At 37.2% G+C, this 19,842-nt stretch overlaps 2 protein-coding genes and 1 long non-coding RNA gene across 4 annotated transcripts; 1 reads left to right on the forward strand and 2 right to left on the reverse strand.

Annotated features, from left to right (window-relative positions):
- Nucleotides 1-6: 6 nt before the first annotated feature.
- LOC103475102 (girdin-like) lies at nt 7-3,189 on the reverse strand. Its single transcript, XM_008426504.2, has one exon. The coding sequence runs from the start codon at nt 1,799-1,801 to the stop codon at nt 110-112; it is 1,692 nt and encodes a 563-aa protein (XP_008424726.1). The 5' UTR covers nt 1,802-3,189; the 3' UTR covers nt 7-109.
- Nucleotides 3,190-7,091: 3,902 nt separating this feature from the next.
- LOC103475104 (uncharacterized) lies at nt 7,092-12,437 on the reverse strand. The gene is made up of 8 exons (XR_535288.2): nt 12,344-12,437; nt 10,883-10,956; nt 10,377-10,453; nt 10,176-10,202; nt 9,184-9,247; nt 8,380-8,420; nt 7,497-7,555; nt 7,092-7,246 (listed from the first exon to the last, which is right to left on the reverse strand). It is a non-coding gene; the product is annotated as an uncharacterized LOC103475104 (long non-coding RNA).
- On the forward strand, nt 7,562-16,172 carry exosc5 (exosome component 5). 2 transcript variants are annotated; one of them, XM_017308165.1, is made up of 6 exons: nt 7,562-7,835; nt 14,036-14,149; nt 14,248-14,369; nt 15,101-15,241; nt 15,846-15,935; nt 16,010-16,172. In XM_017308165.1, exons 1-6 carry the CDS (start codon nt 7,805-7,807, stop codon nt 16,103-16,105), a joined length of 594 nt encoding a protein of 197 aa, XP_017163654.1. In that variant the 5' UTR covers nt 7,562-7,804; the 3' UTR covers nt 16,106-16,172. The 2 variants fall into 2 exon arrangements, with proteins under 2 accessions (XP_017163654.1, XP_008424727.2); XM_008426505.2 differs by lacking the exon at nt 7,562-7,835 and adding an exon at nt 13,338-13,500.
- The last annotated feature ends 3,670 nt before the right edge of the window (nt 16,173-19,842 follow it).

Raw genomic sequence — 19,842 nt, forward strand, 5'->3', positions numbered from 1 at the left:
TACCAAGTCACGGAAGGAGGTGGAAGCAGGCTGGGAGATCAATAGGACTCCATATAAATAAAGCCCTGGAGGTTCACTTCTTTAGTTAGAAGCCACGAAGCCCAGTACCTCAGAGTTCAACCCAGTACCTCAGAGTGCCTGTTTGATACATTTTCAGCAGTGTATTGCAGATGCCTCCGATTACACGTCTGAAACGATGTGGCTCCTTCTGTGGCTGGGTTGTACCCGACTGGATGTCTTTGTGGGCTTCGTCATGAGATGGCTCCTGGTTGTGCTGTTCCACCAATTTCTTGTTTTCCTGCTGCAGGGTGGCGTTTTCCTCCTTCACTGCTGCGTTTTCTTTCTCCAAGATAGTGGTTTTCGTATGCAGAACCTTTCTTTCCTGCCTCAGGTTGGAGAATGTCTCAATATAAACTTTCTTTTCCCCTTCCAACGTGAAGTTGTCCTGCTGCAGGATGGTGTTTTTCTCTTCCAGGGCAGTGTTTTTATCTTCCAGGGCGCTGTTTTTCTCCTCCAGGGCTTTGTTTTCCTCTTTCAGGGCAGTGTTTTCGTCCTTCAGCGCCTCGTTTTCTTTCTCCAAGAGTGTGTTTTTCTTATCTAGACGAACCCTCCTTTCATGCCTCAAATCGTAGACTTCTTCGGCGTAAACTTTATTTTCCCCCTCCAAGATGAAGTTTATCTGTTCATAGTCAGAATTTTCCTTCTTCAGGGCGATGTTTTCCTTCTCCAGTTTTGTGTTTTTCTCCTTCAGGGTGCTGTTTTTCCCCTCCAGGGCGGTGTTTTCCTCCTTCAGGGCAGTGTTTTCCTCCTTCAGCACGCCTTTTTCTTTCTCCAAGACTGTGTTTTTCTTATCCAGACGAACCCTCCTTTCATGCCTCAGGTCATGGACTTCCTCAGCATAAACTTTATTTTCCCCCTCCAAGATAAAGTTTACGTGCTCGTAGACAGAATTTTCCTTCTTCAGGGCGATGTTTTCCTGCTCCAGTTTTGTGTTTTTCTCCTCCAGGATGGTGTTTAGCTCCTCGAAGATGGTGTTTTTCTTTTCAAGGGTGGTGTTTTTCTCCTCCAGTGCAGTTTTTTCCTGCTTCAGCCCGGCGTTTTCTTTCTCTAAGACAGTGTTTTTCTGATAGAGAACCTTTCTTTCCTGCCTCAGGTCGGAAGCTTCCTCCGCATAAACTTTATTTTCCCCGTCCAAAATAAAGTTTCCTTGCTCATAGACAGAGTTTTCCTTCTTGAGGGCGGTGTTTTTGTCCTCCAGAGCGGTGATTTTTGTTTCCAGAGCCTGGCTTTGCTTCCTCAGGTCAGGGTTTTCCTGGACATGAACTGTGTTATCAGTCTCCAATAGATGCTTGAGGACAGCGTTTTCCTCCTCCAGGGTGGTGTTTTTCTCCTGCAGAGTGTTGGTTTTTAGGGTCAATTTGATATTTTCCTGCTCCAGAGCCCTGGATTTCTGCTTCAGTGCAGCAATTTCATTATCATAGTGCATGTTTTTCTTCTCCATTGCAGTGTATGTTTTTTCCAGGATCGCGTTATCCTCTTCTAAGGATATGTTCATGTCCACCAGTTTTTTAATATCTTCATCCTTTTCTTGAGCAAGCTTGTTTCCTTCAAACGCTGCTTGTTCTAGATTTAGTACTTCGATTTTTAACTCCTCATTTGCTTTGATGAGAGAGTGAGTCTCAAAGGACATCCTGCCAACTTCTTCCAAGAGATCATGAAGCCTCTGTCTTTCTCTTGCTATCATTTGAAGTGCTCTTTCTTCCTCTGAATCCGAAAACGAACTCTTACTGCTTTGACTCATTTTGACTCACTTTGTCTGGACAAATCTTCAAACTCTTGTAGGGAAACAATCCTTCTTGCTCTCTAGGTTCTGCAATGGTTATGACATAGAATTCAAGAGTGCAGCTTTTTGTGCATCACTCTTTGTGACATCAAACTGCGTGATGTCACACATTGATGTCACTACCTCAGCAGGACAACTAGAAAACTGCTGAGGTTTGAATAAAAACAAACTTTAAGGCTGAATGCAGCTCGGTTAAGCTGATGGCCATTGGAGACGGTTCAGCTGGTAAAATATCGCCAAAGCTGAAATCCACACTTGGGAGACAGCGGCTCTTGAGGATAATGGACTGGCACAGCAAGGGTGCCAGGACCAATGGTCAAAAGAAAAGTTTGTGCCCGAAACCAGAAAAAGGGTAAACGGGCGAGCATGTTACTGGTGCCTAGGAAGCCTCCAATTCTGACTCTCTTTCTGGCTAATGTCTGCTCACTGGATAAGATAGTGGATTTGTTACATCTGAGGCTGAGAGTTTCTGCAGAGATGGACTGTGCCATTCTTTGCCTAACGTAAACCTGGCTTAACAGCAACATGCTGTTGAGCCTTCCAGATTAACAGTATTCAGTTATTCCAAGCAGACTGTGACCAATACTCAGAAAAACCAATGTATGTCAGAAGGAGCAGGACAATGTATGTAAGTGAATGCAGATTGGTGTACGAACTGTGGACTGGTTAGCAGCTGTCAGCCATCCGATCTGCCTCAGGAGTTTACTGGGGTGTTCGTCACCATTGTTTACATTCCACCGGGTGCTAACGGCAACGGAGCATTGAAGGAGCTGTATGACACCGTTAGCTCAATGCAGATGAAGCACCCGGAGGCGTTTTACATGAGCTGGGGGACTTTAACCACGCCAAACTGACGGACACTCTGCCCAGTTTTCATCCATCTTACACTCTGGACCGTGTCCACAGCAACATTCACGGTGCGTACAGAGCTCTTCCTCATCTTGGCCTCTCCAAACACATCTCTATCCTCCGGGTGCCAGCATATCGTCCACTGATGAGACGGATTAGACCAACGATGAAGACGGTCACTGTGTGGCCCAGACATGCAGTCTTTGTGCTCAGAACTGTTTTCAGCCCACAGATTGGCAGATCTTCTGAGAGGCAGCTACTCATGAGGGAGAGGTAGACCTGGAGGAATACACCTCCTCTGTTCTTGGCTTCATTTCCAATTGTCCTGATGATGATGTCATCACCACCAAGACAGAAACCTGCTACCCGAACCAGAAACCCTGGCTGAATGCTGAGGTGAGAGCTCTGCTGAAAGCTATGGAYGCTGCGTTCAGGACAGGCGAGGCATCAGCASTCCGARAAGTTGCCACCCCAAACGAGAGTCTTTCCACCCCTGTTGCCACCCCAGCTAGCGACAATGAATTCAATAGCTATTGCAAATCGGACATTAAGCGCATAAAACTCTTTTTTCCGACAACATTGAATGCAACACAATGTAACCTGACACCCACTGCTAAGTACAGGAAAGTGCGAGAGAAGGACAGAGCGCCATAGGTATAATATAAGAGTATTGGCTGCTCCGGCGCAGGAAATACGGCGGCCATCTTGGAGCGGTAGTCCCTCCTACTTTGCTCAACCAAAACAGCAGAAGATTCCTCAGCACTTAGGGGTATTGTTCGGATCGATGGACTATTGATGAGAGGGCTCGACAGACAACATTTCACAAGTAAGATGGACATATTATTGTGTATATTTTGTGATTAGARTATTACTTTACTGTATTTATGTCCACCAGCGAGATACCAGCTAATATTAGCTACAGTGCTTGGTGTAATACGGGGTTCAGCCCCGCTATGAAGGCTAACTGAGCTTCCGTAAATCTAAAAAAATTAATTGTGATTCTTGAGAATAGGGACAAAACGGGTCCTTTGGATAAAGCACAAAATTAGGATAAAATATACACAAAATATAATTTTTTCAAATATCTGACTAACCTGGGTCATGTGAGCACAACAAAGTATATATTTTCCAGGTATTTGCTGAATATTTTTTTATCTTAAATATTGTAGTGAGTGGATGATGCCTGTAAAGGCCCTTGTCCAGGAGCAGAACTCAATACATTATAATAGTTTAAAACAATTAAAGAAATACTAAAATTATATATTATGACAGTTAAGCATAAGTAGCCATATAAATAATTATAAAAGTATCAATAAATTGAATTAAAAATCATTTTTATATATTTTCCAACTCCATTGAAATTTGTCCCTAGTTTTTGTCAACACCGTCAGAAATGAAAAGAATGTAAAAAAAAAAAAAAAATCAGGCATTATTGGGGGGCACCAGAACTTCTGAGGACCCAATGACTACTTCCTTTCTCTTCCTTTGCTAAGCGTGCTAGTTAGCTCCGGTTAGCTTACGTTATTCTTTAGTTTTTTCTTCTTTTTATTTCTAAGTCGTTTGTCACAACCATGATGTGTCAACACCATAACTGACAATTTACAAAACTTTGATGAAATTTTGTGTAATAAAAGCTTAATTTTGGTMAAATGTAAAGATTTCATGGACCTGATGAGCTACAATATGGCCTCCTTCAGAATAAAATCATATAAATTCAGGTAGTTTGGCATTTCATCAACTCAGTCATCTATCAATTCATCAGAGTTTTCGTGACTCTTTCAGTGAAATTGTTGACAAATCTCACTTAAATGTGCAATTAATTCATTTTAATGTATTTTACATAAATTGCATTACTTCACATGTATCAAGTTTTTCATTTTACTCACTAGTTTGTCACCACCTTCAGTTCTGTGTCAACTCCGTCAGGTGGCCTTTTTGTTGTTTTTTGTTTTAAATAATATTTTGTTTCTTGAGAAGCATTCATCTGTAAAATGAGTAAAATATCACTAATAGGGTCAGTAAAAATTATTTTGTATTTATTTTTGTCAGATGGTGATGACAACGTTCTATGTCAGGTCGATTAAAAATGTAATTTAAAAAAAAAATGTTGCAACTGGGAGCCTGTACCTTAGCATCTTTACATTTCCAAAACATTATTTGTCTTATTTGCGTACTGTCATGATCTGTGTTTCTGTCTGTTTATTTTTGAGTTTTCCGTACGGTCCTGTTCCCTGTGAGTCCCGTCTCTGCGTCTTCCCCGTTGATTGTTTCCCCAGGTATGTCTTGTTCCCTTGATTACCCCTGTGTGTATTTAGTCCCACCTGTTGTCTGTGTTCTTCGTTGGATCCTCGTTGTGTGTTCCAGTCTGTCTCCCTGCGTTCTTTGTGCTCCTTGTTCTGTCCCTTGGATTATTTTCATTAAATCACCATCATCCTCATCATACCTGGGTCTCAGCGTCTCTCCTCACCATCTACCACCCACAGCCCATGACACATACATAAGGTTGAGAAATAAGAAAAAAAATATTAAAACCCATTTTGTACCTATACTCAAGAATCACTGATTCTCTAACATTGACTTAGATTATCTGACACAAGAGCCTACATTAGAAATGAAACAATGTAACATATATTATAAAACGTATATTATGTGTTATAACATTCACCAGCAAAATTTACACAGGTGGTAAAGACTTATTTATATGCAATTCTTTCACTAGTAAGATACATCCCAAATCTTCCGTTTTTGTTTTGAAAGTTTCCTAAAGACACGATGTGAGGAAGAAGAGGGAGATATCTATAAAGAGAGACGGATTCACTGCAGCGCGGATGAATCTCACATCAGATTTTGGACTCAATCTCAGCTGCTGAATCTCTGAAGCTAGAACTTGTCGGCTGGAAAACACACACACATATATATACAAACATGTATCCAATATATAGTATTCAGTATTAATCATTATTTGTTTATAGTTATATAAATGTTTTGATATTTCTAAATAATTTATTAAATAAATTATGAAAGGCTGTGTGCTTTGTAATATGTTCATCATACATCAATATCAGAATATTCCATTCCTATTCTATTGTTATAGCCACTAAGCATATTTAAATATGCTGAACTATGTATTAAAAACATACTTCAATAATACGATTGCTTATAAATGTAGCTTTGATAGATGTTTGAATAAAGTTTCCAGTAAGAAAAAAGTTATGATCGATTAAATGCGCTGATACGTCATTGTGCTGCTAAACACATAAACTGAGTGGAGTGGTGGACCGCTCCAAGATGGCCACCCTAAATCTCGTCTGCGAGATGGCGAGATGTAGGCGAGAGCGGTCCATGAGGTGTCTGTTCTTATGTCTGGTCTCATCAACCTGACTAGCTAACGCAGCTATTTGTAATTACATTAACCGGGTAATATCGCCATCTACTGGTAGTTTTGGTGGAAAATAAGAACTTTTTTCCACAAAAACTACCAGATAGGGAAGTGGATTTATGATGCAATGAACGAGATTAAAATTCACCTTTTACACCTTTTCATGCTTCCATTTGGGTCTCAGCTGCTTCTAAAAACAACTCAATCATTTTCCTTTCGTTTTGCCCTTACAAGTTCCAGATAATATTGCAATAAAAGTCTGAGTGACATAAATCCACAAATGTTATAGTTATGTGATCAATTTAATAAAACTAGAAACATGTCTCATAAATAATGAAACATCCTAAAGTTCTTCACTTATTACTAAATGAAATAATTGGTGAATGTTGTTAAAATTTGAATCAAATATATAGTAAAATATTTTTGCTTCCTGTATTGAAAAGCAGTTTCTTGTGCAAATATCCTACTTTACATGAAATAAGACGTAACTTACAACTTTAACAAGTATAAGAGCTTAAGTCAACATTTCTTATGACAGATTTTTTCACTTTGAACATGGGTGGCAGATTATTAAAAGTGAAATAATCTGCTAGTACTCATTTCCCTGCTGTTACTTGTGAGTTAGCTTTGTCTCATTTCAGTAAAATAACGGATGTTCAAACTATTTAGACATTGAACAAAAATCTAGTGATTTACCACATAAATACATCCATCCATATTATTTCCAGTTTAACTTATTTAAAACTTCAAACACCTCTATTTCAGATATTTAACCATTTCTAATTTTTAGCTCCTTGGCACACTTCCATATGAGCTTATTTTTTACAATTGTCAGTTCAGTTTAATAATATAGCATCAACTCAATTATTTAAGTGCAGCCATTACCAATGATCCCATCTAATTCAGTCAAGTTCAATTCACTTTTGAAATTGGTTCAAGTCTGCTTTATTAATTAGAACTCAAGACTGTATTGTGCAAAGTAAAAACTGACTTTACATGCATGCATAAATGAGACTTGAGGATTGTTTGATCTTGTATTTATTTTTGTACAAAAGAAAAATCTGCTTACAAATTACTAAAGTTTACATAGAACAAGAAATATTCATTTAGTTTTAATCTGGAGAATATGATGCATCAAAGCAAGCTCCCCTCAGGTGGTCCACGTCTGCTTCCATCTGCAAAATATAAAATAAAAATTTATCTTCAGCATTCAAGTTTCTACAGTTCTGATGCACCAGAGTCCCTGCATGTTTGCAGGCATCATGTCCCCAGTGAGTCCTCTGCAAAATGCTGCTAGAGGCTCACTGGGATGGTTTTTGATTTCTGGTCAACTCCACAGCAAGTCAGGAACACCGGATCCTGAAAGCCTTGGTATATGACCAAACTGGACCGGATGTAACCAAACATGCAGCTTCAGAAACTCACCTGTGACACACAATCCCTGTTTAAACTTCACTTTACGACATCCATGCTTCAGCTGAACCCTGGAGAAAAACAAAACAAAAATACATCAAATATATGAACAACAATCTTATCCTAAATATTAAAAGAAAGCATACACTAGGGATGCAAACAATTGTCAATCAATGGTTTATTAAAATGAGTTCAAATCGATTCATTAATAACGTCCGCTTAGTTATTCTTTGTGTTGCAGTTTGGCCGTCATCCAGCAGAGGGCGCCGCTGGTCATCCTCCAAGCGGAGCCGACCGTTAAAAAAAAAACGGCAGCAAAGATGGCGGCGGCATGTTCCAGAATGGAGAAAGGTAACGGTCCGAACAGTCCGTTATGCGGCTGTTAGAAATATAAACACTCGACAAACTCTTCAAGTTTCACCTTAATATCACTCATTCAGCGTCAAATTCTCATTCTCAAAAACTACTGATGTGCTACTACGGAGTTTAATAATGTGAGAAAAGCCATAATGTTCCATTTATTCAGTCAATATTTCACACAGCTGACAAAATTTTAAAATTTAATTATTTTTAATTAAATCCTTCATTTTATTGAAAAACTTTACGCAAGAGAAAACTCAGACTTTTAAGGGCCTCATCTATGAATCAGTCAATTAAAATCAACTTTAACTTGTTAATCAATAATTTGCACCTCGGCATGCAGACTTTCCTAGTCAAGAGTTTGGTTGTTCCAGCCACTATTCCAGGACTCCCAACATGGGGAGCTGGGAGACCAACGATGCCTGATGCTGATTTTTTCTTGCACTGCTATTTAAACAAACCAGATGATGAAACAACTGGCTGCAGACACCGCAGTGCTGCTTAATACTTAAAATCAGACATTAAAAAAACTTACAGAAAAGCTGGATCTCATCAGATGATGCCCAGCTCCAAGAGCTAAACAGGAATGAAAACAAAAAAATTAAACATATTGGCATAAAAGGCCATTAAAAAAAACAAACAAAAAAAAAACATGACATTTCAACACTGTCAAGTTTTTTCAAGAACATTTGATATTCTCAAAATTAATCTGTCACAAATTTTCAATTTTTGGAGCTCAAATTGTATTTTTTCTGAAAAATTCTTCAGCTTCAAAAGTCAGAAATAAAAAATAAAAATGTTTTTTTTTTATATTAATCTCAGTAGGTTTCTTTAAAATCTGAAATTTCTGAGTTAGATCAATCCATTTTTTAAAAAGAAAACTCGAACTTGATTATTCTCAAAACTAAGTCTTGAAATTTGATTTTTCTAAATTCATAAGTGTTCAATTTCTTCTGAAATCTCAACATTTGAAGATTTTAATCAAATTTTTTGACTGAACTGAAGAATTTTCCAGAACACTCCCTCCTCCTCCCCCCCACTAAATTTTGAATATTCAAGAATTTTTATAGGAAGACAGATTGGAGATTATTCAGAGCTTTTTGCTGGAAACGTAATTTAAAAAAAAAAAAAAAATCTACATCCACTAATCTGCCGTTGTGGCGATGAGCTTGTTTCAGCTGAAATACCAGGACTCCACACACAGCCAGCATGAAGACCAACGATGCCAGAAGCTGAGTTTCTTTAGCACTGACCTTTGAACTAACCAGCTGACACAGCAGCTGGCTGCAGATACCACGCAGTGCTTCTTCCATAACAAACCTTTTCCAGCCCAACTTACCAAATCATCCCGCCGCCATCTTGCATTCTGACGCCATCCGAGTCATTTCTGCCAAACCTGTGACCTGAAAACACACATCTGTTAAATCTGGCCGATAATCCGTCTTTCTGAAGCTCGTCATCATGTTGTTGTCCTGCAGTTGTATCCCATAATGCTCACAGCAGAACACCTGGGTAAAGCGAAACCACAGGTTTCCTCTATGAGGCATTTCCAACGACGTGGCCCTACAACAAGGGCCCGTCGGGATAGACCTCAGAGACGCCAAGACCTAAAAACGAACGGTTTTATTTTACACGAAGCGCCGCATTAGAAGAAAAACGGTAAAATTCAAAACAACTTCCTCAATTTTTACCAAGTTGATACTTTAGTTTCAGATTCCCTCCTGAAATTGTATTTTTGTGTTTCAGTTCCTCAACTCCGCCTCAAAAAATATTCTGATTGGCACTTTAGGAAAAATTCATACGATTTTGTTTCGTTTACCATTTGACATGTTGATACGTTATTACAGTATTTTGTAGACTCTTATAAACTTTGTCCAAATTCTGTTTGAACAAAATGCAGCAAATAAAAGGTCAGAAGTTTGAGATGTTATTTAATTTAATTTGGGATCAATGAAGTACTTTTGAATTGAACTTTAAACCATTTCTGGTGTTGTTCATTACAAAATGTTAAAATACTAAGCTTCAGTTTGAAAAAAGCTTCAATTTGAAAACCCAATATTTGTTGGGTGGGGTAACAAATATTACTCCACCCAAATCATGTTCAGGAATAATGCATCAACTAACAGGAAGTCATTGGACAGATTGCTGAATCAGGTGGTTTATAAGCAAAAATACACTGAAGATCAAAAATAAACACTGATCCAAATTCAGTCTGAATAGATTTTTGGATCATCTTCAGGCGTCAAACTGAACAGCCTGGATAATTTAAAGTAGTGGGCAGATTATAAGAGAAATTACACTAATCTTCATTTTGCGCAATTTTCCACTCACCTCATGAAAGATGGCCGACGGCTGAACCTGCAGGAAGCAGAGGGAATATTAATGAGAACGCAGAGCGGTAAACGCCAGGTCTAGTTCTCAGTGCCGCAGGTTCAGTCGGGCTGATTTCACTCAGGCTTCAGAGCAGTTGAACATTTTACGCCATTCATCATCACTTGGAAAATTCATCCACTGCATACAGACAGGACTTACCAGGCTGGCTTATGCATTAGATTACATCCAAGAGCTTCGAGGTTGATGGGTTAAGGGTTAAAGGTCATCCCCAGCACCTGTGGGAGAGAGGAAACTTTAGTTTCTTTCAGTCATTCAAGTCAAACAAACAGACAGGTTAAAGGTCAGAGGTGTTAGTTCTCATAAGTAACGCTGCTGCAGATGATTGACAGCAGCGGGTTGCAAGAGAAAAGGTTGCTCTGCGCACTGTGTGAGCCTCACAGCCCACCGTACAGGACCAGAGCTCACACCCTGCTGAAAACCCGCTGGATCCAGAGCCAAACACTAAACGTGATCAGAACCAGAACAACGATCTGATCCAGGAGTGTCCAAACTAAAAACCAACATCTGTATTTAAAGACCAAATGTCATCTATTTTGATTAGTTTTAAAGGATCTTTTATATTTATGACTGGAAGTGAACCTGATAAACACATTTTTACTTTTTATGAGAAAACATTGATTTTGCAGATTTAACCTTTGACCTACCAGATGCCCCAGTCTGTGGACCAGTAGGTGACTGGGAGGTTCACTGGCATGATGGTCCAGAGCTAAACTTTTACCTTTATGGGGGAAAAAAAAACAAAAAAAAAAAACAAATAAAAGTCAGTGAATGTCAATCATAATTTGTGTATATTATGTTGCAAGAAAAGTGGGACTTTCCAACAACTTAACATGGTCAAACTGCAGCTGCGTGGTTTGCCTTCATTTCATATGTTTTTTATTCCAAATATGATTTTAATCCATTTCCTCCTTATTCTAAAGAAGAAATTACAAAAGCTAGGAAATATTTTCAAAATGTGGATTTATTTCAGTCATCCTTTCTGCGGGTTGTACAGGCAAAACTGAGAATTTTTCTTTTATTATAAGAATATTAGTAAAATGAAGTCAAAACTTTAGTAAAACGTCTTAAAAATACAAGAAAAAAAACATCATTTTAATGAGAAAAACAGATTTGGATAATTTAGTGGTTGAGTTTTCATCAAATTACTTCAGTCTCCTGATATTATGACTGCATTGTTGTAACATTATGACTCCATTAATTCAAAAATGATCCCTTTATTGTGTCCTAGAGTTGACCTGAAATCAAAGTACAAATAAATACAAGCTATAAAATTGTCAAATTCAATTTAAGCGATAAAAACCGATTTGATGGCCCAGTCCTAAATAAAGAATTACTGCAGGTCTAAGTGTGCCAGGCCTCATTGTCACCATTCTGCCACCAGAACTGCAGAGATGAAAGCAAAACCTGACTTTCTCTCTCCACTGCTGCTCTGCGATCAGTCCACTGAGCTGGAGAATCCCAGATAATTAAGAGCAAGCTGTGGTCAATCCATCAAAAACATTTTAAAAATATTATATATTCTGCGTGAGTAACCGATTTAATTATCTTAGCCTACAAGACTGCAGATAATTTGACATTAATCTGATCTGCACTTGTTTTAGATTGATTGCAAGTGGCTAAATTATTTCTCCAACTCTTACAACTATTTAACGTGAGACGAATCTGACGTTCGTTGTCGATAATTTACTTCAAAGTCCCTTAAAGTGTTGCTAAAACTACCGCGTGTATTTGAAATCGCAAGATCCGGGTTCGATTCCCAGCCGGGCCACGTGTTATCGGGAAAAAAGCAAAAAATAACTGCATAAGAATGGCGATAACTACAGCTAACGCCAAACATTTAACATTATTCGTAAACATACCACTCTGCGAGTCATTTTACGAATTAAGTCCCTCAAAACAAGCTCAACATCAGGCAAACTCGGGCTAGCTTGAAGCTATATAGCAGCTAACTAGCCCGCTAATGCTAAGTACGAGAATTCAAAGCGGGAAAACAAACATGTCTCCTTCACAGTTCAGCCGTTCATCAAACCTGTTAACAACAGCGGGTGCAAATCTGTCTGTGTGAGATCCGCTAAATCTGGGTTAAAAAGTAGATTAACACTCACTCATTGCTCGTACTTGGACCGAAACTTCCACAGGTCAGCAGACGAAGAAAAGAGAACCTCACGATGTGCGACAGGAGTATTTAAAGGCCACGTTACGTCAGTTCAAGCCGCTTTTCGGCAACAACATAATAGGAGGAGTTCCCAGTCCTCTTGGTAAACAAAACCGATCTTTATGTCTAGAAAGTTTTATTTCTTTGCGGGGGTTGTCGTGCAGAATCTTGACTGGGTAAAAATGCGGTCTCTTCCACACAAATTCATAATCACTAATAACGTCAAAGAAGTTTATTTTAAATATATTCACAGAGATTATCCAACCAAATATTTTCTTAAAATATAAAATTGATGAACATATGTCCTCTTCTTTCTGTAAATTTCTTTGCTCACAGAAAATGTATAAAAGACCCTTCTATCAATCTGATTTTGTTTCGAGCAAAGTTTTAAAGTGTGAAAAGTGTTAAAAAGTGTGATAAACAAAACCCTCGAAAAACCTCGATGCAATCTCAAATTCAAACAATAAAAAACTATAGCAATTAAAAGTGCCTATAGTGCTTACAATCTAACTTTTAATTCACGTTTTTGCTTTTCTTTTTTCTTCTTATATTGTTTTGACCCTTTTTGTTCTCATGTCCTGTTGTACAAAACATTTTCAAATACGTATGAATACGACGTTTTAAATTATTATTATTATTTCGATACGTTTCAAAATAATAATCATAATAATAATTGCTGTTATTCTATCTGCCTGAAAAAAATCTGACTAGGAATAATGACGATTGATTAGAAAATACAAATTTGTGTACACTGCCATCTGGTGGTCAAATTAAAGAATGACAAGTTCAACTTCCGCTCTGAACTTTCAAAAATATCCGGGAGCAAACAATTACAGATTTAAATAAATGTCAACACACGTGTTTCGTAATTAGTACTATAATTTAATGATACTAATGATATTGAAAGCATAGCATTTGAAGTTAAAAGAGCAGTTTTTTGAAGGGAAAAAAAACCCCCGATGACGTCATTTAGCTGCGACAAACATCGTCTCCACCGTGAAGGCGGCATGATGGAAGTCTCTCCTTCTTCAACTGTTTCTCTCAGAGAGTTCGGGTGTGAACAAACCTTACTGTCCCGTCCTGATGGATCGGCGTCCTTCGTTCAGGGTAACTAATTAGTTAAAAAAACGTTTTTCCCCTTTCAGGCTCAAAAACAGGCAAAATGGTCGACAGATTATTCAACTGTTACTATCCATGCTTTTGTTCACAACGCAGAATTCTGCTGTAAATGATCAGATTATGGACAAATCTCACTTTCTCTCTTCAAGATGCCTTCACCACTCTTGTTTAGATGCATACAGTAACACTGAATAGTTAAGAAATAATGAAAATAATAGAGGCATTTAATAATTCAAGCAAATTCTTTAACAAATGCCTCAATTTATCTTAAAAATTAACATTTCCAGTGGTAACACTTACAATCTCTGATACGCTGCAGATTAGTTTCTGGACTGAATCCTAAACTGGGATTGTTGAAAGAAGTTGTTCCTAATGGCAGTTTTAAACTCAACTGTCACTACATAAGCTAAAGCTACAAAGTTTTACAGTATAATTTTTGTGCCATTTCCACAGTGTTTGAGATAAGTTGTATATCCATCATTTTTTCTTCTTTTAATTTTCTTTATTCTGCCCGTTTCTGCAGGAGACACCAGTGTGATGGCGGGAGTCTACGGACCTGCTGAGGTCAAAATCAGCAAGGAAATCTACGACCGGGCAACCCTGGAGGTTCTGGTTCATCCCAAAGTGGGGCTGCCAGGTTAGTCACAGTAAAACAGTCAATACAAAAAGTACAGACAATGTTTTGATAAAAATAAGTCAGTGAATCAGCTGCTTCACACTCATGTTTACTTCTAGGTGTGAGGGAGCGATCACAGGAACAATGTGTGCGGGAAACGTGTGAGGCGTCTCTGCTTTTATCTCTCCATCCTCGCTCGTCGCTCACGCTCATCCTGCAGGTGCTGCACGACGACGGCGCCGTATCCTTCACTGAAAACGGTTCTGTTGGTTTGGAGCACAGCGGGGAAGCAGACAGTTACATTTACTGGAGTAACATCTTTCAAAGCATTTGTTTTTAGGAGTGTCTTTACTACGCTGTAGTCATTTTATCATAAAGTATTTCTACTCTGAGTAAAATGTCTGGACTTTCTACTAACTGAATGAAAAACAAACATGTTTTAACCAAAACTTCTCCACAGACACACACCTGCTGTTTTTGTTCAAGTTTAATCAGTTTTTTATTGAAAGAAACTGATTTGGAAAAAAACAATTTTGCCTGATTTTATTTTTTAATTACGTTATTTAAAATGGACTTTATTGATCCTCAAGGGGAAATTGCTTAAAGGCTCACAGATTCTCCATCCAAAGTGTTAAATATTAGTAAATAGCAATATAACATTTATAACAACTACATACATACGTGTGATATTTTAAGTGTTTAGTTTTGGTCCTTAAAATACCAAAATTTCCAGTTAACTTTATATGTTGGTTCATCTGATGATGCAATTTTTAAATATTAAATGATTGATAATTTGATCAGTTACTCAGCAATTTTTACCAATTACTTTTTTACTTGAGTAATGTCTTGGCAGCTACTTCTTACTTTTCCTTGAGTAAAAATAAGTGCTACTCTTAGCTGAGCCTGGTTTTTGGGTTCTCTAAGCCTTCTGACTGATTGGTGCCGTCCCTCATTCCTTACCTAGAAGCTCAGCTCCTGTCCTGCTGTCTGAACGCAGCCTGCATGGCCCTGATGGACGCCGGCTTGTCTATGAGTTGCCTGTTTTGTGGAGTGACCTGCGCCATCAGCGCAGACGGTGAAATCATCACAGACCCGACTGCAGCTCAGGAAAAGGTACATCTGAAGCCCCGAAAAGCAATAAAAAATAAATAAAACTCAGATTATTATTCATGGCCTGGAGAGGAGCTGGATTTCTCGAACTTCTGGTTCTTTAAACTCCTCGTAAATAAAAAAGCTGGAGGCAGCGTTTAAAACAGCTTTATAAATAGAGCTGCAACTTGCAATTATTTTAGTAACAGATTATTCTAGTGATTATTGGATTTAAAAAATCGACACATTCTGAAGATTTTTAATTTAGTCTCTTATACAATATTAGAAATACATTAAAAGATGCAAATAAGTAATTTAGTTCATTTGTTAAATAAGAAAATAAACATGTTATTGCCTAAAACGCAACACAACAACTGAACGCTTGATCATTTGTAGCAAAGGATGAACCTGCTGCTAAAACAAAACAGTACATATATGTATATTATTTTTTCTGTAACTTGTCTTTTCTTTAGTCTGTAAACTCCAGTTAATGATTAATCGATTGTTAAATTAGTTCACGATTAATACATCGTTTAATACATCATAATCGTTTATTGCAAAGTTGCTGGTTCTGTACATGTTTGTCTGCAGAAGTCAAAACTCGTCATGTTTTTAAAATTCTCTTCAGGAAAGTCGAGCTTTGATGTCCTTCGCCATCGACGGCAAAGAGCGCAGAGTGATGATGTCATCAACCAAAGGCTCGTTCTCGGTTCATGAGGTCGGTCATTTTCTTCGTTTCTGACCCGTCTGTTGCCCGTCTGACGGTTCTGATTGGACTTTCCGTCTCCACAGCTGCAGCAGTGCGTAGCCGTCAGTCAAAAAGCGTCAGAGAAGATCTTCCAGTTCTACAGGGACTCCGTCAGACGCCGATACTCCAAGAACCTTTGATCCAATCTGGGTTTTTATTTTTTATATATATAAAGATTGTGATGTAATAAAATATTTACCAACTCTGTGCCGTCTTCCTTTAGCTCAGGTGCAGAGACAGACACACTATCTGAGTAATTAGGCAGGAAATAAGTAGAGGAATGGCCGATCATAGTTATGTGCATTTATTCACTGATGTTCCACTTAAATATTCACAGTTATTTCACACATGGAAGCAGAACCGGTCCAAGGATTTCTGAGGCCTGTAAGCACAGGTTGGATGGTTGAATGGTTGGCCCACTGTCCACCACCCCAACATCTGTAGGCTTATTGTGGAGTTTAAACAAAGCATTGATGTGGTTTAGTAGTATAAAATCTGATTTTTTCAAAATCTGAAAAACTAGACAAGCAGAAGATGAGAACGTACTGAGTATCAGGGTCACAATATTAATTAAATATACCATGTAGATCTTTGGTTAATCAATTAAATGCATCATAAAATTAATAAATATATCAAATTAAGTAATTTCCCATGAAATAATCAAAAATACAATTTTAAATAAGTCTTTTAAAGAACTTTCAATTTAGTCCAGCTTTTAGTTATTTCATGGCTCCTGTGTGAGCCCGTCGTCATGGAAACCCTGACTCTCGGGCTCCCCCTGGTGGTGACAGTGGGCTTTGCAAACAGCCAAAAAAGAAAAAAGCAACTGAAACCACATGAATTTATCGACTCCCTTTCTTTCACTCTTATTGTAATTGTTAGAAATGACACAAAATGAGTAAAACCCTGAGCCGTGGCAGCTGCTCCGTCAAACTGATGCACATTTATTTCTTTGTTATAAGACACGAAAACATCAAAGGGTTGGTCGGTTTTTGTTTTTTAGTAGATGTGTGGAGACAAACGGCGATGCGGGTCGGTTGGAGTGCGACGCCGTGTGCAGAACGTCAGTGGAGCTGAGGGTCAGACTCACAGCGTGGTGACAACATTAACAGTCTTAATAAACTCTAAAACAACAGAAAAAGAGTGTTTATGATGCTTTCAGGTCAGCTGTGGACTCTATAAAAACTGTACAGCAAAATAGAAAATTTTGGCTTTTCCCTGTTTTTTTTTTTTTTTTTTTGTACATTTTGGTAGCACTCCACACAGTTCTGCAACAATTTGGTACCAGTGATTTAAGTGCTTGATAAAGGGTTTTACTTTCCGGTACCCGTCAGCAGCATCAGTGAGAAAATGATCACCACCATTTAAAAAGTATAAAACTACAACAGCGTATTTGGGCCATTGAAGAGAAAAGGAGCACATTTTCACCAAAAACAATCCATATGAAATGTTGAGAGTAATCTCAGAAAAATTTTGAGAAAACTTGAAAAATATTTGGAGTTTAACGAGACAACAAATGTTTTATTTAGAAACTCAGAAATTTCCAGGTTTTTCTAAAAAATTTGTAAATTTTTCTAACAAATTTGCAATGTTTCAAACTCATGAAATTTTAACGTTTTTTTCTAGAAAATTTCTGAGATTATTCTCAAAATGTGTTTTTCCAAGCAAAGTTTTGATTTTTCAAAATCAAAATTTTTTAAGTTTTTATAGAAAATTTGTAAATGTTATTTTCTAGCAAATTTGCAACTTTTCAAACTTAGAATTTGATATATTTTCTTTTCCAGAAAATTTCTGAGATTATTCTCAACATGTATGAGTTTCTTCTTGCAAATGTGCAACCTTTTTTCAAACTCAGAAATCTCCATGTTTTTTCTAGAAAACTTTTGAATGTGATTTTTTTCCTAGAAAATTTGTGACTATGTAAATTTCATAGATTTTTTTTCTAAAACATTTCTGAGTTTATTCTCAATGTATGAGTTTCTACTAACTGAATGAAAAACAAACATGTTTTAACCAAAACTTCTCCACAGACACACACCTGCTGTTTTTGTTAAAGTTTAATCAGTTTATTATTGAAAGAAACTGATTTGGAAAAAAACAATTTTGAATGATTTTATTTTTTAATTACGTTATTTAAAATAGACTTTATTGATCCTCAAGGGGAAATTGCTTAAATGCTCAGATTCTCCATCCAAAGTGTTAAATATTATAACAACTACATACATAAGTGTGATATTTTAAGTGTTTAGTTTTGGTCCTTAAAATACCAAAATTTCCAGTTAACTTTATATTTTGAAAATTTTGGCAATTTTCAAAATCTGAAATTTTTATGTTCTAGAAAATTGGTGAATTTTTTTTCTAGCAAATTTGCAACTTTTTAAACTCAGAAATTTCAGTTTTTGTACAAGCAAATTTTTCAAACACAAATATGTTTTTTCAAGAGAATTTGAGTTTTTTTGTCTGTAATTTATTCCTGTTTTTATTACCATCTATAATGATCCTGATACGCCTTTGTATAAAACAGCCTTTGGGAAGCAGATGTAAATATTACAAAGCAAAAATACGAATCACAAAGATATTAATGAACCTAATTAACAGCCCGGAGAAATAATCACAGTTTTGCAGCATCACATTGAACCAGTTTAAAATAACAGATGGATTTCAGAGCTTCATTTAGATCATTTTAATTCAGTTTTTCTCATTATTTTAAGGTTGAGTTTGCGACACCAGTTGTTCTAAACAAGCTGGTATATTCATTTCAGTTGAGTTTTACAAATACGTTATTAACCTCAAAGGTAAATTAAAAGTTGTAGCTCAAATTATTCAAAGCGTTGCTGTTGATTTCTGTGGGTAGGAAGGATCTCCTGTAGCGGTCTGTATCACACCAGCTTCATTCAGTCTCTGACTGAAGACGTTAATGCTAAGCTAGTAGTTTCAGAAATCCACATTTTAAATTTTTTAAAATGTCTTTGGTTTATGGCTCTTTTTTTCAATCCTGCGGCATAAAAGTTTAACTCGTCAGTATTTTCTAGCTTTCATTTGTAAACACGACGTCAAAAACTAAAAACTAGACAAAAATATGTGGTAAGGTTTTGATTTGATCCGTTTTACTGATTCTGCTAAATTCTAATTTCTGTATTTTTTTTACTAACCAAACTTCACTGGTACCATCCTATTGCAGAGACGTGATGTGAAATGCTTCCTTCATTTTACTGGGATATTTTCTTTAAATGACTAACTTAAACCAATATGGTCAGATTTTTTTTTTTTAGGGTTTATCAAAGTTTTTCTTTCAAGAACTTTGGACCCAATAACAAAACAGATAAAGCTATGAACATGTTTGTAAAACACAAAAGTGCCATGCAGACAATGACTCGTCACATTAGCTTTTCCAGCTTTTATCTTACCTTATTATTATTTTTTACATCTAAACATGTGCACTGCTATCTTTTTTTATGGCTTCAGCCTGACAAAACCATTTCCCTGTGTATTTTAGTCCTTTTTTAGCAGGAAAAAATATATGTGAATTTACATTTTAGGAAGATTTTCTTCACAGTCGGGTCACTTCGATATTTTTGGCACTTTTCCTCCCAGCAGCATTTTCTTCACTCCAACTTCCAGATGCGTTTCAAAATATCCACATTTCATATCTTGATTTCATTTCGTTTCATATATAATGGCACTCTGTTTTTATCATCATAAAGATAAAACTTGGCTTTAAAACACAGCAAAAGGCAGTTCTTTCTGCAGGTAAACGACAGGTGAAGTCAGGGTGGGACGTTGAGGAAGAAACTTCGCTTCGGCAGGCGCTGGATGTGGAAAGTCCAGCTGGATTCGCCTCCAACTCTGATAAATATGCGAACTTTGACTCTTCCTG

This window comes from Poecilia reticulata, linkage group LG13 (assembly GCF_000633615.1).
Source record: "Poecilia reticulata strain Guanapo linkage group LG13, Guppy_female_1.0+MT, whole genome shotgun sequence".
Taxonomy (NCBI): Eukaryota; Metazoa; Chordata; class Actinopteri; order Cyprinodontiformes; family Poeciliidae; genus Poecilia; species Poecilia reticulata.

Bases quoted from the DNA above. Each gene is read 5' to 3' on its own strand.
- exosc5 (XM_008426505.2), top strand. From the start codon at position 13,353: ATGACGTCATTTAGCTGCGACAAACATCGTCTCCACCGTGAAGGCGGC. The intron at 14,370-15,100 runs GTATCCTTCACT...CTAGAAGCTCAG, and splicing joins TGCTGCACGACGACGGCGCC to CTCCTGTCCTGCTGTCTGAA. The intron at 15,242-15,845 runs GTACATCTGAAG...AATTCTCTTCAG, and splicing joins CGACTGCAGCTCAGGAAAAG to GAAAGTCGAGCTTTGATGTC.
- LOC103475102 (XM_008426504.2), bottom strand. From the start codon at position 1,801: ATGAGTCAAAGCAGTAAGAGTTCGTTTTCGGATTCAGAGGAAGAAAGA.